General features: G+C 31.3%; 1 protein-coding gene across 3 annotated transcripts in view; it reads left to right on the top strand.

Moving 5' to 3' along the window:
• GLS (glutaminase) overlaps nt 1-18,191 on the top strand; it is an 80,153-nt gene that overhangs the window by 17,889 nt on the left and 44,073 nt on the right. For all 3 annotated transcript variants that reach the window (XM_036858647.1, XM_036858648.1, XM_036858649.1), the window contains exons 4-9: nt 1,076-1,205; nt 1,940-2,019; nt 4,944-5,107; nt 9,638-9,696; nt 17,450-17,482; nt 17,572-17,630. In XM_036858647.1, the coding sequence (XP_036714542.1) occupies nt 1,076-1,205; nt 1,940-2,019; nt 4,944-5,107; nt 9,638-9,696; nt 17,450-17,482; nt 17,572-17,630 (525 nt within the window). The remainder of the gene's footprint in view (nt 1-1,075; nt 1,206-1,939; nt 2,020-4,943; nt 5,108-9,637; nt 9,697-17,449; nt 17,483-17,571; nt 17,631-18,191) is intronic.

Below are 18,191 nucleotides of genomic sequence, written 5' to 3' on the forward strand. Positions count from 1 at the left end.
TTTTGAGGGTTAAACAGGATAAATAGTAATTGAAACTTAGTACTTTTTAGTCTGTTATGGGCTTAGTCTTAAGTTGGTATCATGGCTTGATGCTCAGGTCTGCAAATGTCTTCCTTTATCAATTAACTATTCTATTACTAAGTTTCTGAGACTCTCTTAAGAAGATGAGTTTAGAGTATATGGCTGGCTGTTATCTATTTTTAAACTCTTTAAGGTTACATTAATAAATTGATTTTCTAGCTTGAATCCTTTTTAAAACAAAGTAGAATATTGGTTCACATCATTAGATTTCATGCTCTCCCATCCAAATGATTTACCATATCTTTTAAATAATTTTTAACAGTGAAACAATTTTATTCTACAATGTAATACACATCTTATAGTGAATAGAATAATGTAATTTAACATTTTTGGTGATTCAAATAATATAAAATTATACTACTGTATGTAATTTTTAAAGTTATATATTATTTTTATAAGCATTTTAATAAGTATTTCATATAAGAGACAAATCTGACTAAATAAAGTTGGTATTATTTCCCTTTTTTTTAGCTTAGAAATGCAAATTTTTTCAAAATGTAATTTAGGAAAAATAAAATACAAAATGTTTATTTTTTTTGTGAAATACTAGTAATACTTACGTAGAAATTAAAGGATATATGGCTGAGGTTATTTCATGGAAAAATAAACAGGATCTCAACTATGGATTAAAGTCTGATTTTTGTTAACCAAATGTCATGCTGAATGCTTATCAACTCTGGTAGGCTGAAAAGCTTGTTTTTAGATGGTCTTGGTACTTAATCTGGTGGAATGCTCTGCTGTTTTAATCTTTGACACAATTTTTAGGCTAATTTATTTCTTTAACTTGTTCAACAGCTTACAAGCAGCTACATGAAAGGCTGCTTGAAGGAAAGAAAATAATGTAGAAAGAGTATAATTTATAGAATTTAGTTTGTTGTTTAAAATGTTGAATTTCTTTATTGTTTGAATAGTCTCCTGGTTAATATTGTTATTATTAGCAAGTACTAATATTTGAAAGGTACCCAGTCTATTAATTTTTTCTCATATTCCACAGATGTGTTCAAAGCAACATTGTTTTGTTGACACAAGCCTTTAGAAGAAAGTTTGTCATTCCTGACTTTATGTCTTTTACTTCACACATTGATGAGTTATATGAGAGTGCTAAAAAGCAGTCTGGAGGAAAGGTAATGTTTTTGATGTGAATATTTTCCTAAGCCTATCACTTAATAAATTCAACTAAACTTGAGGTATGGAGAGTAAAATTTTGTAGTTTTGTGTGTTGCTAATTAAGAAATTTAAGTGAAGCCACTGGAATAAGTGCTTTTAAAATATTTCAAATAGTTAATTGTTATTTTGGCTAAAAAGAAATCTAAGCTTAAGAGTTCTTTTTGATTTTCAAATGATTGAGATGGCTTTTAAATTTTTAATTAATTAAAAAGTAGCTTACTGGGAATTTCTGCAGGTATGATATCCTTGAACATTAAATAAAATGTTCCCAGTTTTAAAAATCCTCTACATAATGTAAGTGCCATTTTATGTATTCTCCATATTGAAAGTTTTTAGGTAATGAAACCGTATTAGCATGACCCTGATTAAAGAAATTCTCTGTTTCCCTTAAAAAAAATATCAAGTCCTAGTTCCTCATTTAGACTGTGCTTTTTTAGGAAGACAGTATGCATTGGAAAACATAGTAGGTGATGGAGACTGAGAGAAGTCGCTTAGATTTCACTTGTAATCCTCAAGTCTGTTGTGCCCTTAGTTTTTATGAATATTGTTATAAAAGATAGACTACAAAGCCACTGAGTACTATAAAATAACTGTTCATTGGTGGAAGCTAAATTGAGATCAATTTTTTGGTAGAAGAAAATACTATTTGCCTATATTATATCTGTTAATTTCTTTCCATTGTTTTGGATAGGTTGCAGATTATATTCCTCAGTTAGCCAAGTTCAGTCCTGATTTGTGGGGTGTGTCCGTTTGTACAGTAGATGGACAGAGGTAAGTTTATTTCAGATCCATCAAAACCAACTCTAAGCCTTAAATTTTGCATAACAGTGAACATGAGGTAGAGAGGAGCCTCTTCTGTAATAGTAATTAGCCCCCTGACCTGACATAAATTCAAGAAGGTAAAGAAGTTTAGATTTTAGTTTAAGTTAGAAAACTCAACTGAAACAATACCTTATACTAAATTTTATGAGGCATTTCATCTATCTTATTCCCAGTTGTAGTCTTGTTACTTGAATGCTTATTGTTCAAGGAACTACAGTTACACATTTGCTTAGGAAAAGTGGATTTGGCAGAACATGAAATTATTCACCAATGAACTGACCACTAATAAAATTAGTTCACCTTTCTTGGCTTAACATGGGTTACCTATCCTGTCATTATCTTTGTTCCTCTTGCTGCTTATATGATTAGCATGGTAGTTAAGGCAACATAATGTAACATAGTCTCTTACCCATCAGTCATTTTCAAAAGACACAGGATTTCATGAAGTCTACGAAGGTGATCTTTGGGATGTACTCACCTTCCAGGCATAACCACTGACATTTGGTGATCCAGCAGAATTATAAAAAGGATAACAATATGAGGGCACTTCAAATAGAATGATTTAATTTAAAAAGTCAATAAAAGGGCTTCCCTGGTGGTGCAGTGGTTGAGAATCCACCTGCCAATGCAGGGGACATGGGTTCAAGTCCTGGTCTGGGAAGATCCCACATGCCGCGGAGCAACTGGGCCCGTGAGCCACAACTACTGAGCCTGCGCGTCTGGAGCCTGTGCTCCACAACAAGAGAGGCCGCGATAGTGAGAGGCCCGCGCACCGCGATGAAGAGTGGCCCCCGCTTGCCGCAACTAGAGAAAGCCCTCGCACAGAAACGAAGACCCAACACAGCCAAAAATAAATAAATAAATTAATTAATTTAAAAAAAAAGTCAATAAAAAAAAGTAAATTAAGAGAGGACCTTTTAAAAATGGACAGAGTTCTGAAATATTTTTTTAAGCATGACCTTTTTTATTATGCTATGAGTCGGACATAAGATTTCTTATGTTGCAATTTGGTTTTATCAGTCAGAAAATTATGCCAGAAAAAGAAAAATCAATATTTTTTTACTCATTTGAAGACTTTAGCTCAGAGGTATAATCTTTCTGGTTTTTTCTTTGCTTTCACTAAGGTAATTATTTCTTCTTTCATTAAAATATAACTTACATAAAATGAGATATACAACTCCTAGGTGTATACAGCTTGATGAATTTATATCAGAGATACAATTTTATCCTAAATTTTGTTAAAACTACAAGTCAATTAGCCATATAATTTTAGATTTTGTTTTTCAAGATAATGTCCCAGTTAAAGCTTTTCCACCCATTTATTAAAATTTGTATCTCTTAAGTGCCTTCATTGTAAGTGATCCTTTTATTTTTTACTACTTATCTTCCTCAAATATTTACAGTTAAAAAAAAAATGTGGTTTGGCTCATTCATTCTTACAATAAGGAATCTGAGGCTCAGAGTTTGTATAAAACTGGCAGAGGTGAAACTAGCACCTGGATCTCTTAAATTCCAGTCCATTGTTCTCTCCATTATGACAGGCTTTTATCCTTATCTGGGCCTGTGAAATGTACTAAACACTTGTGTGTTGAATTAAATATCGGATGCTATGAACAGACACAAATGCGTGAGAAGACATAGCATAGCTTATCCTTACGGAGCAAATTCCAGTAGGGAGTGGTATTCCTATTTTTTTGTATTTGGAGGAAATGGTTTATCATGTAGTGGAAATTTTTATATTTGGAAGAAATTATTATCACCTAATTATTGCACACGTGTTTTTTCTTCTTAAACATACTTTGTGTGTAGAGATGATTCTTTTAGTTCAGTTTTCTTATCTAGAGATAAGAAACTTGACTTTGGGCTAGAACATAGGTATTTTTAAATCCAAAGGTAGTAAGACAGGCTTTTGTCGGGTTTCAGAATGATTACCAAATTGAAATTATGGTCTAAATTAGAAGTTATTCATAAATTCGACAGGAAAAATATTATATATTTTTTTATATATATATACATATTTATTTATATTCCATCATATACTTAGAAGTAAGGTGTCTCTCTGATGTCTCCATTAAACCCCTGTTTGCCCAGGGGTAGTTATTATAGTGCCCAGTTTCCCTATGAATAAATTTCACTCGAATAAATGAGTGCCTGTAATGTGTTGGAACATTGTTTGGGGCACCTGGGATACTTCAGCAAATAAAACAAAGATCACTGCCCTTGTGAAGCTTACATTGTAATGGGGCCAGTCACAGTTTTTTCATTTTCAAACCTATTCTCTATTTCATTTGCGTCTTAGTTTGTTCTGTTGTTTATCTACATGGTGATAATGATTGCCGTTAGTGCCAGCTCTGTCAGGTTTATAAAACTGGATGCTGTTTCTTTTAATGGGGCTGAAATTGTCAATAGATATGGTTCACAAGATGAGGCATTTATAGACAGGGTCTCAAAGAGTGGTATTGAATAAACTGAGCTCCATTTAAAAACTAACCACAGTTTAGCCATGATTAAAGCTATGAGTAAAAAAAATTGTGACTAATTTCTAAAAGGGCTAGTTCATTTTATATGATTGAATACAGATAGGAGTAAGGAGGGCCATACCCTCTTGCCCTCAGAGGCAATTTTTTACATTACTTATTATCTAATTTTGAACCAGTCTATTACCTGAGTACTTGTAAGCTTTTGCCTTTTTATTGCAGTATCCCTCTTAAAATAAACATACTTACATTTATTCTTCAATATCCAAGTAAACTTGCTGTTGAATTATGGGAAAACTGTTATAAATTAGAATTAACATGTAAATAACAGCTCCAGTTATTGTTACATTTTTTCACAGTTGATCTTAATTATTTTTTAAATCTACTTTTAAATAGGCATTCTATTGGAGATACCAAAGTTCCATTTTGCCTTCAATCCTGTGTGAAACCTTTGAAATATGCCATTGCTGTTAATGATCTTGGAACAGAATATGTGCATCGATATGTTGGGAAAGAGCCAAGTGGATTAAGGTTCAACAAGCTGTTCTTAAATGAAGATGGTAAGAATTATATAAAAGTTACTTGGAAGAAGAAATACCTCATTTTCCTGTGTAAATCTAACTAGTTTTTTTTTCGAAGAAGAAGAAAATTAAAAGCATTGATACTTTTTCATTTGTCATGGAATTTCTGTGAAACCCATAGAGATAGTTAACCTAGTTTAAAAAACAGGTTTTTTAGGCATCTCGTACCACTGGAAAGTGGGCTAGAGAAAAGACAGGCAGGAAGTAAGATTTTCACTTTAATAAACCACCTATAGGCGAATATCTTATAAAATCTCACAGGGTCCGGAATTTCCTTTAAGATAATTCAGTGGAGTGTAGCTGGGAGTGCTGCATGTGATCATTACTGTATGTTGGTAATCATTGAAGCTAAATGATGGATACATGCATGCTTATATTCTTTTCTTTCTACTTTTGTATATTGTATATATTTGAAAACTTCCATAATAAAAAGCTATAATGGTGGCCCTGGTTGAGGTGGTGTTTTGTTTTTTCTCCTTCATAACATTTAGTATTTGAAAGAAATATCTTGTGTTAAATAGTTGGATAACTAACAAGTCTTATTGCTTTACGGGAATCCAGAAGAAAAGGGGAGGACAAAGGTAGTTAGTACTTTTGATCTGATAGAGGTTTTAAATCTAAACACCAACCTATAGATTTGTTTCTGTTTTTTAATCTTTCAGGCATATGCTAGGTTCCTCATTGTGTGACAAGTTAAAATAGAATTGAAGAAAACAAGAGTGAAGGAATTCAGTGATTACAGTAATGGTTGTGAGAAATATAATTTTGTATTTTTTCTTTCTGCTGGATGAAAAATAAAAAATATGCCTTATACTCAGTATTGTTTTATGAGTTTTTTAAATGAAGTTACAAGGCTGATACTTTCTTATGCTTCTCTTTCTGTTTGTTTTGAGGGCAGTTGCATTTTCCTACTTATTTTACCATAATCTTTCTATCCTGATGCTACATTTGATTTTATGGAGATTACTGTAAACTAGCAACTTCAATAAGGACATCATATGCAGAAGTACCTTATTTATTAAACTCACTGACATCTAGATTTAATATGGAAAGAATATTTTTGTTCTCACAAGATTAAACATTTTACAAGAAAAATTACTATTTTCCCAAAAATACAAACTTGAATAAACTAGGTGGTTCTGGTGAATTGACTGGTTTTTAGAGAGGTATTTAAAGAGTAGAAATTAACAAATATAGGAATTTGAATGTGAAGAAGTATTTCAAAAACAAAAAAATAAAATAGGCTTGGGGTAAATGACTTTAACATGGTAAGTAATACATTTATTTGCCATATACATTTTATTGACACTAAGTCTATAAGAAAAAAAATCACAATAAGAATTCAGGAATTTAGCACTGTTTTGTAATAACTGAATATAAAGTTTAACAAGAGGTTTGCCTTGATATTCTTTGACTTTTTCCAAGCCTGAGCCAATACCAGGAATCTGGGAAATAATGGGAAAATGAAGGCCTCACTATACCATACCACTCCTTGAGTTCTGCATAGGTTCTGTGCTCTAGAGTCTTGGTTTTAGATTAGCCCCAGCAAGAAAAGTTTGTGGGTCTTTTTTATATTGAAAATTTCAAGGGTAATTTGTGGTGAAACTACACTCTGTGTATGTGCGTGTGTGTCTACCTAGCATTATAAAATTAAAAGAAACAAATGTATTAATATTATCCTAGCTTTATAAGATTGTGATGATAAATTAACATTAATCTGAATATAATGAATAGATAAAGAAATTATAGTAGTTACTCTTTTAATATCATCCTCAGTCATGAACCACATCTTTGTAAGGCTCATATACTTAGTTTGAAAAGCTTTTTCTGGTATAATATGGAAGAATTTTTTGCTTGTTTTATTCCCTTAGAGAGAATAAATATTTGTTAAAATTAATCAATTTTTTGCATTCTGGTTAAAAACATGCCCCAAAATTTCAGATGTCACCCATGTCCATTTTGTCATTATACTAAGCTAATATAATGTCATTACTTCAGATAGTAGCCTTTATTAATTAGCTTGTGTTATTTCTGTTGTCATAATTCTTTTTAAATTAAAAATTCTAAACTGAACCCTTCAGTTCTTCCCCTTCTAACTATGGCAGAGCAGAGTGGAAAAGGAGATTTCCACTTTTAGACTGAGGTTTTATAATGCAGTAAAGCTGGTGTTTTAATATCTCTGGTGTATTTCCAAGTGTTCAGATGTCTGGCTTTTGAGCCAAAGTCAGAGTGAGCAGTGCTTACATCTGAAAATTGCTCTGTCATGCCATGAAATGCTTTAGTGTTCTTGGAAGATCTTCTTAAATGTAGCTTATGTAGTTTTTGCTGAATATTTATGATTTAGAAAATAGTAAATGCCCACATTTATGTGGTACCATTTGGAATACACACATTAGCTACCTCCTAGGGCCCTATAGTCTAAACCTGATAACGTCCAAAAAAAAAAAAAAAAATGAAAGGACAGATACATGAATATACACACATACGAGTATAAACTAATTTAGCACAGCCTGATTTCCATATTTTGATTTCTGTGTCTGCATGTGGTTTTTCTTTTAGATAGATAATACTGGAAATTTTTTGTTTCTTGGCTTCCTTTTTGTTGCATAGTATTTTTCTATGACAACTATTGCTGTCATTTTGTGTGATCTCAAAGAAAACAGACTTCCCTTAGCATAATTTGAAATAGGTGAAATCCTGACTGTACTACTTAGATAGTATACCTGTACTGTTTTATTTTAACTTTTGGAACTTGTCATTATCATGGATAACCCAAAATGTACACTATTTAAAGCATAGCTAGCTACTAAATCATATTGTTGATCTTATATTGCGGAAAATGGTGTACTGTTAAGTTACCCAATTTTTTGTCATTATTGATTTTTTTAACTAAACATTTTTAACAGTTTTATTGAAATATAATTTACCTGCTACATAATTTACTCATTCAAAATGTACAATTTAATGGCTTTTAGTATATTCATAGAGTTGTACAACCATGACCACAGTCAATTTGGGGACACTTTTATCACTCCCAAAAGATACCCTAGGTATTAGGGGTATTAGTAGTGAATACCTATTTCTCTTCTACCCATGGAAACTAGTAATCTACTTTCCGTCTCTATGGATTTGCCTGTTCTGGACATTTCATATAAACAATCATTATATTTGGTCTTTATATAAATGGAATCATTATATTTGGTCTTTATGACTGGCCTGTTTTACTAAGCATAATGTTTTCAAGGTGCTTTCATGTTGTGGCTTATGTCAATACTTCAGTTTTTAATTGCTGGATAATATTCCATTGTTTGGATAATAATACCACATTTTGTTTACCCATTCATCATTTGGCAGGATGTTTGGGTTGTGGGTTATTTTTCACTTTTTGACTGTTATCAGTAATACTGCTGAGAACATTTGTGTACAAGTTTTTGTGTACACATGTTTTTATTTCTCTTCGTTACATACCTGAGAGTGGAATTGCTGGGTCATATAGTAACTCTTGAACAGTTGAAGAATTTGCTTGTTTAGCTGTAGACTCATCTCACAGAAGGTAACTTGCTTAAAATTCAAGGAGACTAATAATGTAGCAATAACTTATGAATTCTGCTAGATGTGTCAAGTTAGATAAGAACTTGTTCCCAAAGAAGTAAATTACTACCACAAACAGATAGATTAGGAATTATGCTTTCAAATAAATGTTTTCAGTGCCCTAAGAGTTTTGTGTTTGGCATTTGTGCTGTGCTATGAATGACAGTATAATCAGCTGAGATTTGAAATTCTGTTTGTTGTAAGAATTAGGAGAAGGGGTAGAATTTTGGGTGAACTTATATTTTAAGTAATTTTGTAATTATACAAGAAATACATCCTTATTGTCAGGAAATATAGAAAGCATGCTGAATACAACTTAAATACCCTGTAATCTTTTTATCCTATCTGTATCACCTGTTTTCATTTCCTGCATATGTATATGTATATACATAAACACAAAAATAAAATACTTTAAAAAAGGAAAATTGGGTCCACACTAGATATGCTTTTTCCAAGGTGATTTTTAATAATAATATTATTTGATTGCTTAGTGCTGTGCCAAAGCATTTCATGTTTTTTAATTCATTGAAGTATTATGACTTGCTAAGGTATTGGTGCTCTTATTACTCCCAGTTTACAGATGGGAAAATTGAGGCACAGTGAAGTTCAGTTACTTGCCCAGGATCAAATGGCAGAGTTAGGAAATTTGGATGTGCTCTTACAGCACTATTCACTGTCTTTCTGTACCTGAATCTTTGTTTGCCTGTATAATTATAGCAACTTCTTAGAAGTATATTACGGGTTTGATGTGTAACTGACTTTTTAATGCACTCCTCCACTCTCCACCCCCGACCCCCAAAAAGAACTGTAACAATGGCTTACATAAAGAAAATAGATGTATGTTCATGGGAAGTACCTGTGCATCACAGAAAATTATATCAGGTACTTAAAGTAATGCTATTGCTTTTATATTTTCAGATAAACCACACAATCCTATGGTAAATGCTGGAGCAATTGTTGTGACTTCATTAATAAAGGTAAAATGTTGACATTTCCTTTTAATCTAGTAAAAATTTTAAATACTAAGGCATAAAGAGGAATCTTAATTTATGTAGAAATGTGAAAAATTTTCTTTTGGTGTTTAATGGTATGGCATAAGGTTAGGATTTTTATTTATTTCAAAATAAATGATGTAATTTCAAGGACAAAATTAAAAACAGATGACTCATTATAAATTCCAACAGTTACTCTTGACCTGAAGATCTGGCAAAAATTCAAAAAGAAGTCTCTTCTGAACAGTAGTCACAGAAGTTTTTCTTCTTAAAGTTTTAATATTTTTTTCTTTCTCTTCTTTTTGGCTCTTCTAGAATGAACAGATGTAAACAGAAGTAATAGCCTGTTACTGTTTGATGTTTGTCATCAGCATATGTAGGGACAAATGTTCTGGTACTTTGTGTTAAAACAAAGTACATTTACCCTTGACTGGTCTCAAGTCCTTTATACTTTCATGAGCTGTAATCACAATTTTCATTTGAACTTGTTTCATTTGTTTTACTTGGATCATGTAATAACTAAATAACACTTATTCCAGTTATTAAGGTATATTATTTTCCTACTCTTTGGTTTACATGGTATGTTTTGTTTCTTTTGTTAAGTGTCTAGTTTGCCTTAATAATTGGAAACACTAATGTATTGAAATAAGTATTTGAAAATGGTTCTATTCTGTGATACTGCTTAGATTTTTAATTTCTAATTATAAGTTTCATTGGTATTCAATTACATTTCATTTGTGTTTGGAACATTTATATACTTTTTTCAGTAAATCTGTGCGCATTTATTCCATGCTTGAAAAAAACATAGCTATGTGCCTTTGTAGATGCATTTCTGAAGATGGGGTACCCTAGTTACACAAGGAATGTTTGAATATAAATTATACCCTTGGCCCAGTTAATAAAAATTCATCTAATTTGTATGCTAGAAATCCTCTCTTAACTTTAATGAATTTTTTTCTTCATTCATGAGAAAAGCCTTTAAAATAGAAGAGTACTATCTTAAGAATATATATGTTGTTATTTTAGAGCAGATGCTTCATAAGCACTGGCCCACTTAATCCTTGTAACTCTAGTGATGTAGATATTATAGCCAAGTATTATTTTTTAATGTAACTAATTTTAAGCTATGAAAATTTTCAGTTTGCCCACTATAATCTAGTTGTCACTGTTTTACATAAGAGAAAAGTTGTCAGTTTGAGGTGAAAGAAACTATGTGTTTATTATAGAAAATAATAATATGAATATGTACTAGGCACAGTCATGCCACAGCTTACAGTATAATGTGGGGTATACACCAGTAAATGGGCCCTTACAATGAAATTCAGTAAATACTGTGATGAGAGAAAAGTCTCATTAATAATTGTTCAGATTTGAACAAGTAACTTAAGTTAGAGGTAAGGAAAGTTATGATAATAAAATGTGTGTATTAGTGCTTGATGAGAAAACCACTAGAATGGTTCTGAACCTTTTTTGGGTCTTCCCAGAAAAAATGTTCACATACCATGATTTTATATAAACTGTAGGGAATTCACAGACCCTTTGAAGCTGACCCATGGATCTCAGTTTAAGAACTCTTACACTGGAAAAAGATTAACATAGCACACCAATAGTATTTTCAAGAAAGGGCATATGTAAATGATTAATAGAAGTCTTGCTTAACTGCATGCAGTTAAACATCTTTTGTTTAATGATTCATGGGCTTAATATACTACACTGAAATGCTGCATGTGGGAAATGCATGTCTGGTCATATCACATCATGATATGTTTAGTCACAAGCCGTAAACTATACAATGAGCCACATTAACGTGAGTACTTAGAAACAGTTAAAAAAACACACATACACAGCGTAAGTGTGGTTGCATCCAACTGTGCAAACATTTAACTAAGTCATCTTGTATTTACAAATTTGATCAGTGTTTTTAAATTTAGAAAAATTGTAAATTTACTGACAAAGTTGGCAATGAGGCTTTGGGATATGGTTCATATTTAAGGTCAGTTTCTTTGACCTTTTTTGTTTTATTTTTAGAAGTTGTTTCACAAGTTTTGGGGGTTTTTTTGGTTTGGGTTTTTTTTTCTTTTTTAATGAAGTTCATCTAAATCTTGAAGGGATAAGCTTGACATACCTCTGTGTAAAACTGTCCCAGAATGTAATACTTTTCTTGGACTTTTTAAAAAAGAATTCAAAACTTTTATAAATACCTATCTGTGATCTCTGCAGATTATATGATCAGATAATATTGATGAATTGGTAGTTGAAATTGAAGTAATAAAACCATGGCTGAAGGGGTTTTCAAGCTCAGCCTTCTTACTCTATAAATAGATAAGATGAGGAAACAGACTGGATAGGTTCTAACAGCAGTAGAATTGGGCTTGAGCTAAGTCTCCCAATTTTCTGTTTGCTATTCATTCAAATTCACTCTACCATTTTTAATGTAGCTGTTTGCTATTTATCTTGATGACATTTTTGTCTTTACCTAGCATAGTTATATTGTCCAAAAGGCAGAAATTTTATTTTCCTAATTTAACTTTTACAGAAGATACTAGTTATTGGATTAAAAGTCAATCTAATTCTCAGTGAGTGTGTACAGTCATTCTTTGGACATTAGTCAGTGCTTGCTATCCATAAGGAACTAGGCTTCTTCTCAAGGAGCTTGCACTTTGAGTACCCAAAATAGCCATTTTACCATGGCTATTAGATGTGAATTCTGTTTTTTAGCTTTCAGCTGATGACCTTAAGGCTATTTTTTTCTCTCAAAATTCAGAACTTTATTATGGTGCTATTAAAACGTTCCCCTCATGTTATTCCCCCTCCCCCCCCACCACACACAAATTACTGGAGTCTTTAGTAAGACTCTTTATTTCATAATTTTGTAGTATTGATATTTTTCCCTTGTAGGATTGGTGGTGGTCCTCAGGAAAATGGGGGAAGAGGCAGAGCAAATGTTCAAAAGGATTAGCAGATTGTGTAAAAAAGGAGAATTTGGACAGAAGGAACGTGTTGCATAAATTCTTAACTACTAAACTTGTAGGAAAACTCCAATATTTAAAATTTTAAACACTATATAGGTAAATACCTTCATAAAAACAAATGTCATTTTTGTACTTAAAAGGCACATAATTTAAAAAACCATGAAGGTACTATACTTCCTCTCTCTTTCTCTGTGGTAGCTGCTAAACTTAAAGGAATACTTTTTGATGCACTTGGTTTTATTTGATGATGATAATGTGGTTGCTTGATTTAAAGGAAAGAGTAAAAATAAATTTGAAAGCACAGTTACTCCAGATGAAATAGCAGCATCCTTACATAGTTTTTGAGTCTCACCTAGTTTCAGTTTAAAAGTTAAGATCTTCTCATAACTTGAGGGCTAGAGTGGAAAAATAAGGACAACATATTATAATTGTCACACTTCTGCTTTTTAATTTTAAAGATAAAGAGTAAGTCACATTGTCTTCTATGTTTGTGTCTCTATTCTGGTAGTAGTTTCTGGTTTTTGTCATTTGAAGAACTTGATTTTTTTTTTTAATCAGAAGTATTTTTGAGTTTAAAATATTGGAGGTTTATTCCTCTCTTTTTTTAAAAAAATAATTTAATCATGCTCCATTAAAAAATCAAGACAAATTTAGTTAATATGTGTGTAATGTTCAGTTTGGTCATGTTAGCAATCACCTGTTACACATGCTTATAAGCCACATTTTTAAGGCAGTTTGTGGCTCTGGGGAGCAATGGATGATGCCTTGAACTTGGTAACATTCATAAGAAAGGATTATATTGGCTTATTTACTTCATGATCATATCAGTTGATGTGCTTGAGGGTTTTTTTCCTCAAATAAAAGGCGGGTAATTTGTTGTCAACAGAATTCCCTTTTTTGTTACTTTATTTTTAGGGCTAATCTATGAAAATACTAGATTTAGAACATTATTTTTCACCTGCAATATTTATATTAATTCTCACGTATTATTTAGCTTTAAAGCATTTTCTTTGGAGAGATTAAACCAAGTGTTTCGTAAAATCATTTTTAGTTACCTCTTTTTGCCTCTTTCTCCTATGCCTTTTTTCCTCTATGATTTCTAATTTTCAATTTGCTTCTACACCTCCATACTTCATGAATGGAATCAAGTGATTTACTTACAAAATAACTGTGATTAGTGCATTGACTTTAAATGAGTCATATTAATATTAAATTTATTGGCACATGTGCCTGTTAATAGTGATATTTTCACCTGTGTTGTGATGTATAATACATGATTCAGTTCATGAGTATGTTGTATAAACAGCTTATAAAACTACTCCAGTATACTTATTAATTCTTTTAATAGCCAGTGTTAAAACTCAGTGCTTCTTTATCAAATTTTCATTCATAAAAGTTTTCCTCAAAGGAATGTAAATTCTTTAACTTGATAGATATGTTTATAGAAAAATAAATTTGTATAATTTTCTAATCTCAAGGTCTGATTACTAACCTTTTCAAACAAACCACGTCGTTTGCTTTTTAAAAGTCATGTGGTAAATGGGTTAGAAATTTTGGTAACTGTATTTTGTCCAGTTTATCTTTTTTAAGTTTTCCTACCATAGTTAATATAAATTACTGTAATTTTAAGATTAAAATAGTGTGATATCTAATAATGCTTGTGCAGTGACTTAAAACTGAAATAAACATATCCCTGGGCATGGGAATATTTTTCCAAGAGATAAAGAGGCATTGATAGTTTTAAGACTATCAGTTTCTAAATCTGTTTCCATATGTGCCTTTCTTAAAATTAACCTGCCTTTGGTCTAGGTTTCCTCCCATTTTCCAAAAGGTATATACTTCTCGTGTCCTAAATTTTACTGTGGTGCACTGCTTCAGGTTGTAAAAACGTCTTGGGCACCATCAAAAGAGAACATTTTGAAATATTGTGGTCATGGTATTGAGGATGTGAATCACTGTAATGACTGGGAACAAATCTTATATACCAGGTTGTTTCCAGATTTTTGGTTTCAACAAAATGGAAAGAGGATCTGATCAAGTTGTTAGTTAATGAGAGCATTAAGTGTAGTTTTTCAGGGTATATTTTACTGTGTGACCTTTGTATGTAATGAGATAAATGTGTAAAGGATTGAGTGCATTGCCATAACAAAGTCTTTCCTATTTCCATCTACTCATCTGTTGTCAGCAGGATTTCTCAATTTGTACATCTGTAAAAATTTAGAATAGTAAGAGAATTTAAATTTCTATTCTAACAATAGAAAATATCCACTGATACATGAACTAATTAAAAATCAGTTACTATTTCAAAAAAGAAAGAAAATATTCTAAAGGAACAGTTCTGTAATTACTGTGCAAAATTATTAGCAAATAAACATTTTTCCTTTAATTTTGTATGAAAACTTTCAAACATACACAAAATAAGCAGAAAAGTATAACCATCCCCCATCTACCCATTCCTGGCTTCAATTTTCATAACATCTGTTCCTTCACCCCTCTGTACCTCACTACTGGAGAAATGATGATTTATTTTTTTTAACAGTTTGTGTTTTTGCTTTGGCAAGGCGGTGCAGGGGCTGGGGGCATTTACTCTAGGTTATTTGGTATGTGTATGTGTGTTTTTTTCTAACATCTTTGCACATAAACTTTATGCTGTAAATTTTTGAAAATTAAAATGACGTGACATCTTATAATGATTACTAAATCCCACATATCCCTGGGGTACGTGAAATCTTTCCAAGAGATTACAGGGGGGAATATATTTTATTGACTTCAATTAAATGCTCTTTCTAGGTAGAGAAGAAGAAGAAACATTAATCAAGTACTTTTACATTTAAATTGGGAAGTTTTGAGTAGAGACTTTCTTGAGTCAACACAATCATTCAAATATTTTATTTTGCCTGTTTACGTAATCTGCCAGGACATTTCAAGTAGCTTACCCAAAATGTTATATTATGATAGGCATTGATAAATACCAGTTGTTTCTTTAAAATAGCATAGAAGTAAAACCTAATTGTACTTTAATTTAGTATGCTGCAAAGTAGACCAAGAATGTGACCATAGTCAAGAGTTGAGACAGTTTTTGGTTTTTTAAAAATTAAACATGACAGCTAAACAAAGAAAATTTGTATTAGTTTTATAGGGTACAGTTTAGGTCAGAGAATGAAAGTTCAAATATAACTTGTTTATTTTACATTGATTAATTGTATAACCAATAATTATCCATGTGACATCCCAATGCAAATGCTGACATCCTTTTCCAAAAGAGTTGTTTTTTGTGCTTTTTCAAAGGTTAAAAAGGTTTTTGTGGTTTAAATGTTGTTACATATTTTACAGCATTAGGATCTATGGAATATTTTGACAACTGCAACAGTTCAATGAAGTTGGTAATTTCTTCTTTTAATTATTTTTCATTGAACAGCTTTGGAGTTACATTTCTACATTTTGATTTCTGGTGTATTATAAAGAAAGAAAACTTAAAAATATGTCAAAGGACGCTTTAGAGAAAATACATAGATAGTGATTACTATATGGTTGTAGCTAAATTATTCTTAACTTGTTTAAACTTCGTTAATGCCTGATTTTGATGAAATAGTGTGGTGTTCTTTCCAGCTACTGATTGTATATGTGATTGCACATTCTTTCTCAAATAAGTTGATTTGTAAGGTTTCACAGATTATCAGCCACATCCTAATCCACTTGTAAAGTGGATAATGAACCTGGCTTTATTCAATTAAATAATACTCTGGTACAATTCCCCCCCCCCCCCACCAAATAAAATTTTAAAGTGTATTGTTTTGGGTTTTTTGAGGGTACAGTTAAAAATTTTCGTTTTTACAATTTTAGTTGTCAAATTACTTCATTTTAAACTTGTTTTAAAAATTAGAGATGTATTGTTTCTTTTGGGTGCACATCACCAATTAATACGTTTGATTTCAGATCTACAACTTACTGCTTTGTAAACTTCGCCGAGGTAAAATGAAACCATTTGGCTACTTGAACTGATCTACATTACATAGGTTTTTCCTATTGACATTTGCAGTAGCTAACATGTCAGAAATAGAAGTGATGAAACAATACATCTTCCATACTCTGAATTGGCATAATGCTAAATACAAGTGTAGCTAATTTTTTTAGACTATGAAATATAATTTTTTTAGTTCAAGCATTGTTTTAACAAGTGAGATATTAAAGGTAGAGCTTTCTCTACATTAGTAAAATGTATCCAGAATGTTTACATATACTAGAATTTTAAAAGATAGCTTTGCAACATAACTCATTTTCTAACAGTAATACTGGTTTAAGTTTATTTTAGAAATATAAGTAGATTGTTCTTAATTGAAAACCATAATTTATATATACCTAATTCTTTGCTAAGGGTAAAACTTTATTTTAAGTTTTTTTAAAATGTGAAATTAAATAAATAACATACATTCTAACAGATTATGTGGTGTTATGAAGGATAAGGGGGTTTGAGGAGCTTATATTTAAACTTCTGTAACTTTGGGTTGGGAAAAGTTATACTTAAAATAAAGCATTCCCTTTGTAATTCAGATCCATTCTCAACATATGGGTGTTAATGTAAGAACATATAAAAAAAGCTTATGTAAATATTAAATTACCTTAGAAATATTTCCTAGATTTAAAAGTACTAATGTGCAGTATATTAATTATAATGATAGCAGTTTGGAATTTTGATATTATATTCACTTAAAGCTTAACTGGGGTGGGGCCCTATATTAACGTATTTATGTCTCATTTCTTTGCAGCAAGGAGTGAATAATGCTGAAAAATTTGACTATGTAAGTATAATATAGAATTCAGTTTTCATGCTACATTCTTTATATTTGTTTTTTGATTACTAAAAATACTTTCTAATTTTGGTTTATAGGTAATGCAGTTTTTGAATAAGATGGCTGGTAATGAATATGTTGGATTCAGTAATGCAACGTGAGTCTGATTTATGATTTAGGTTTTTATGATAGGTCAGATCTCTTGAAATTAATTTTAAAAATCTAGATTATAGAGTTTTATTTTAAATACTGTTTTGTTACTCCATGTATGTATACTTCAGTGAATAAGTAATTAGAATTTGGTCATTAGAGAGAAATGTATGATTTCTAAATTACCTGAGGGAGGACACCTAAAATGCTTTAACTAGTTTTGATAAACTTCTTGTGGGAAATCATAGAATTAGAAGAGACCCTAAGTTTACCTTAAGTGACTGGCACTTTCTCAATTTTCTCTTTGCCTATAATACTGTCTTACCTCATAATCACTCTGTGCCTGGCCAACTTGATTTTTACCCCGACTTTTTATTTTGAAATTTGCAAATCTACAGAAAAGTTGAAAGACAAAATATGAAAATCTGGATATCTTTCACTTATATTTTCTGATTAATATTTTGTCTCATTTGCTTTTTCTCAACCTGTCTCTCTCTCTTTAGATGGACAGTTTAAAATAAGTGTGTATCTCTACATACATATACATGTACATATGTGTAAATATACA

Source organism: Balaenoptera musculus, chromosome 7 (genome assembly GCF_009873245.2).
Source record: "Balaenoptera musculus isolate JJ_BM4_2016_0621 chromosome 7, mBalMus1.pri.v3, whole genome shotgun sequence".
NCBI lineage: Eukaryota > Metazoa > Chordata > Mammalia > Artiodactyla > Balaenopteridae > Balaenoptera > Balaenoptera musculus.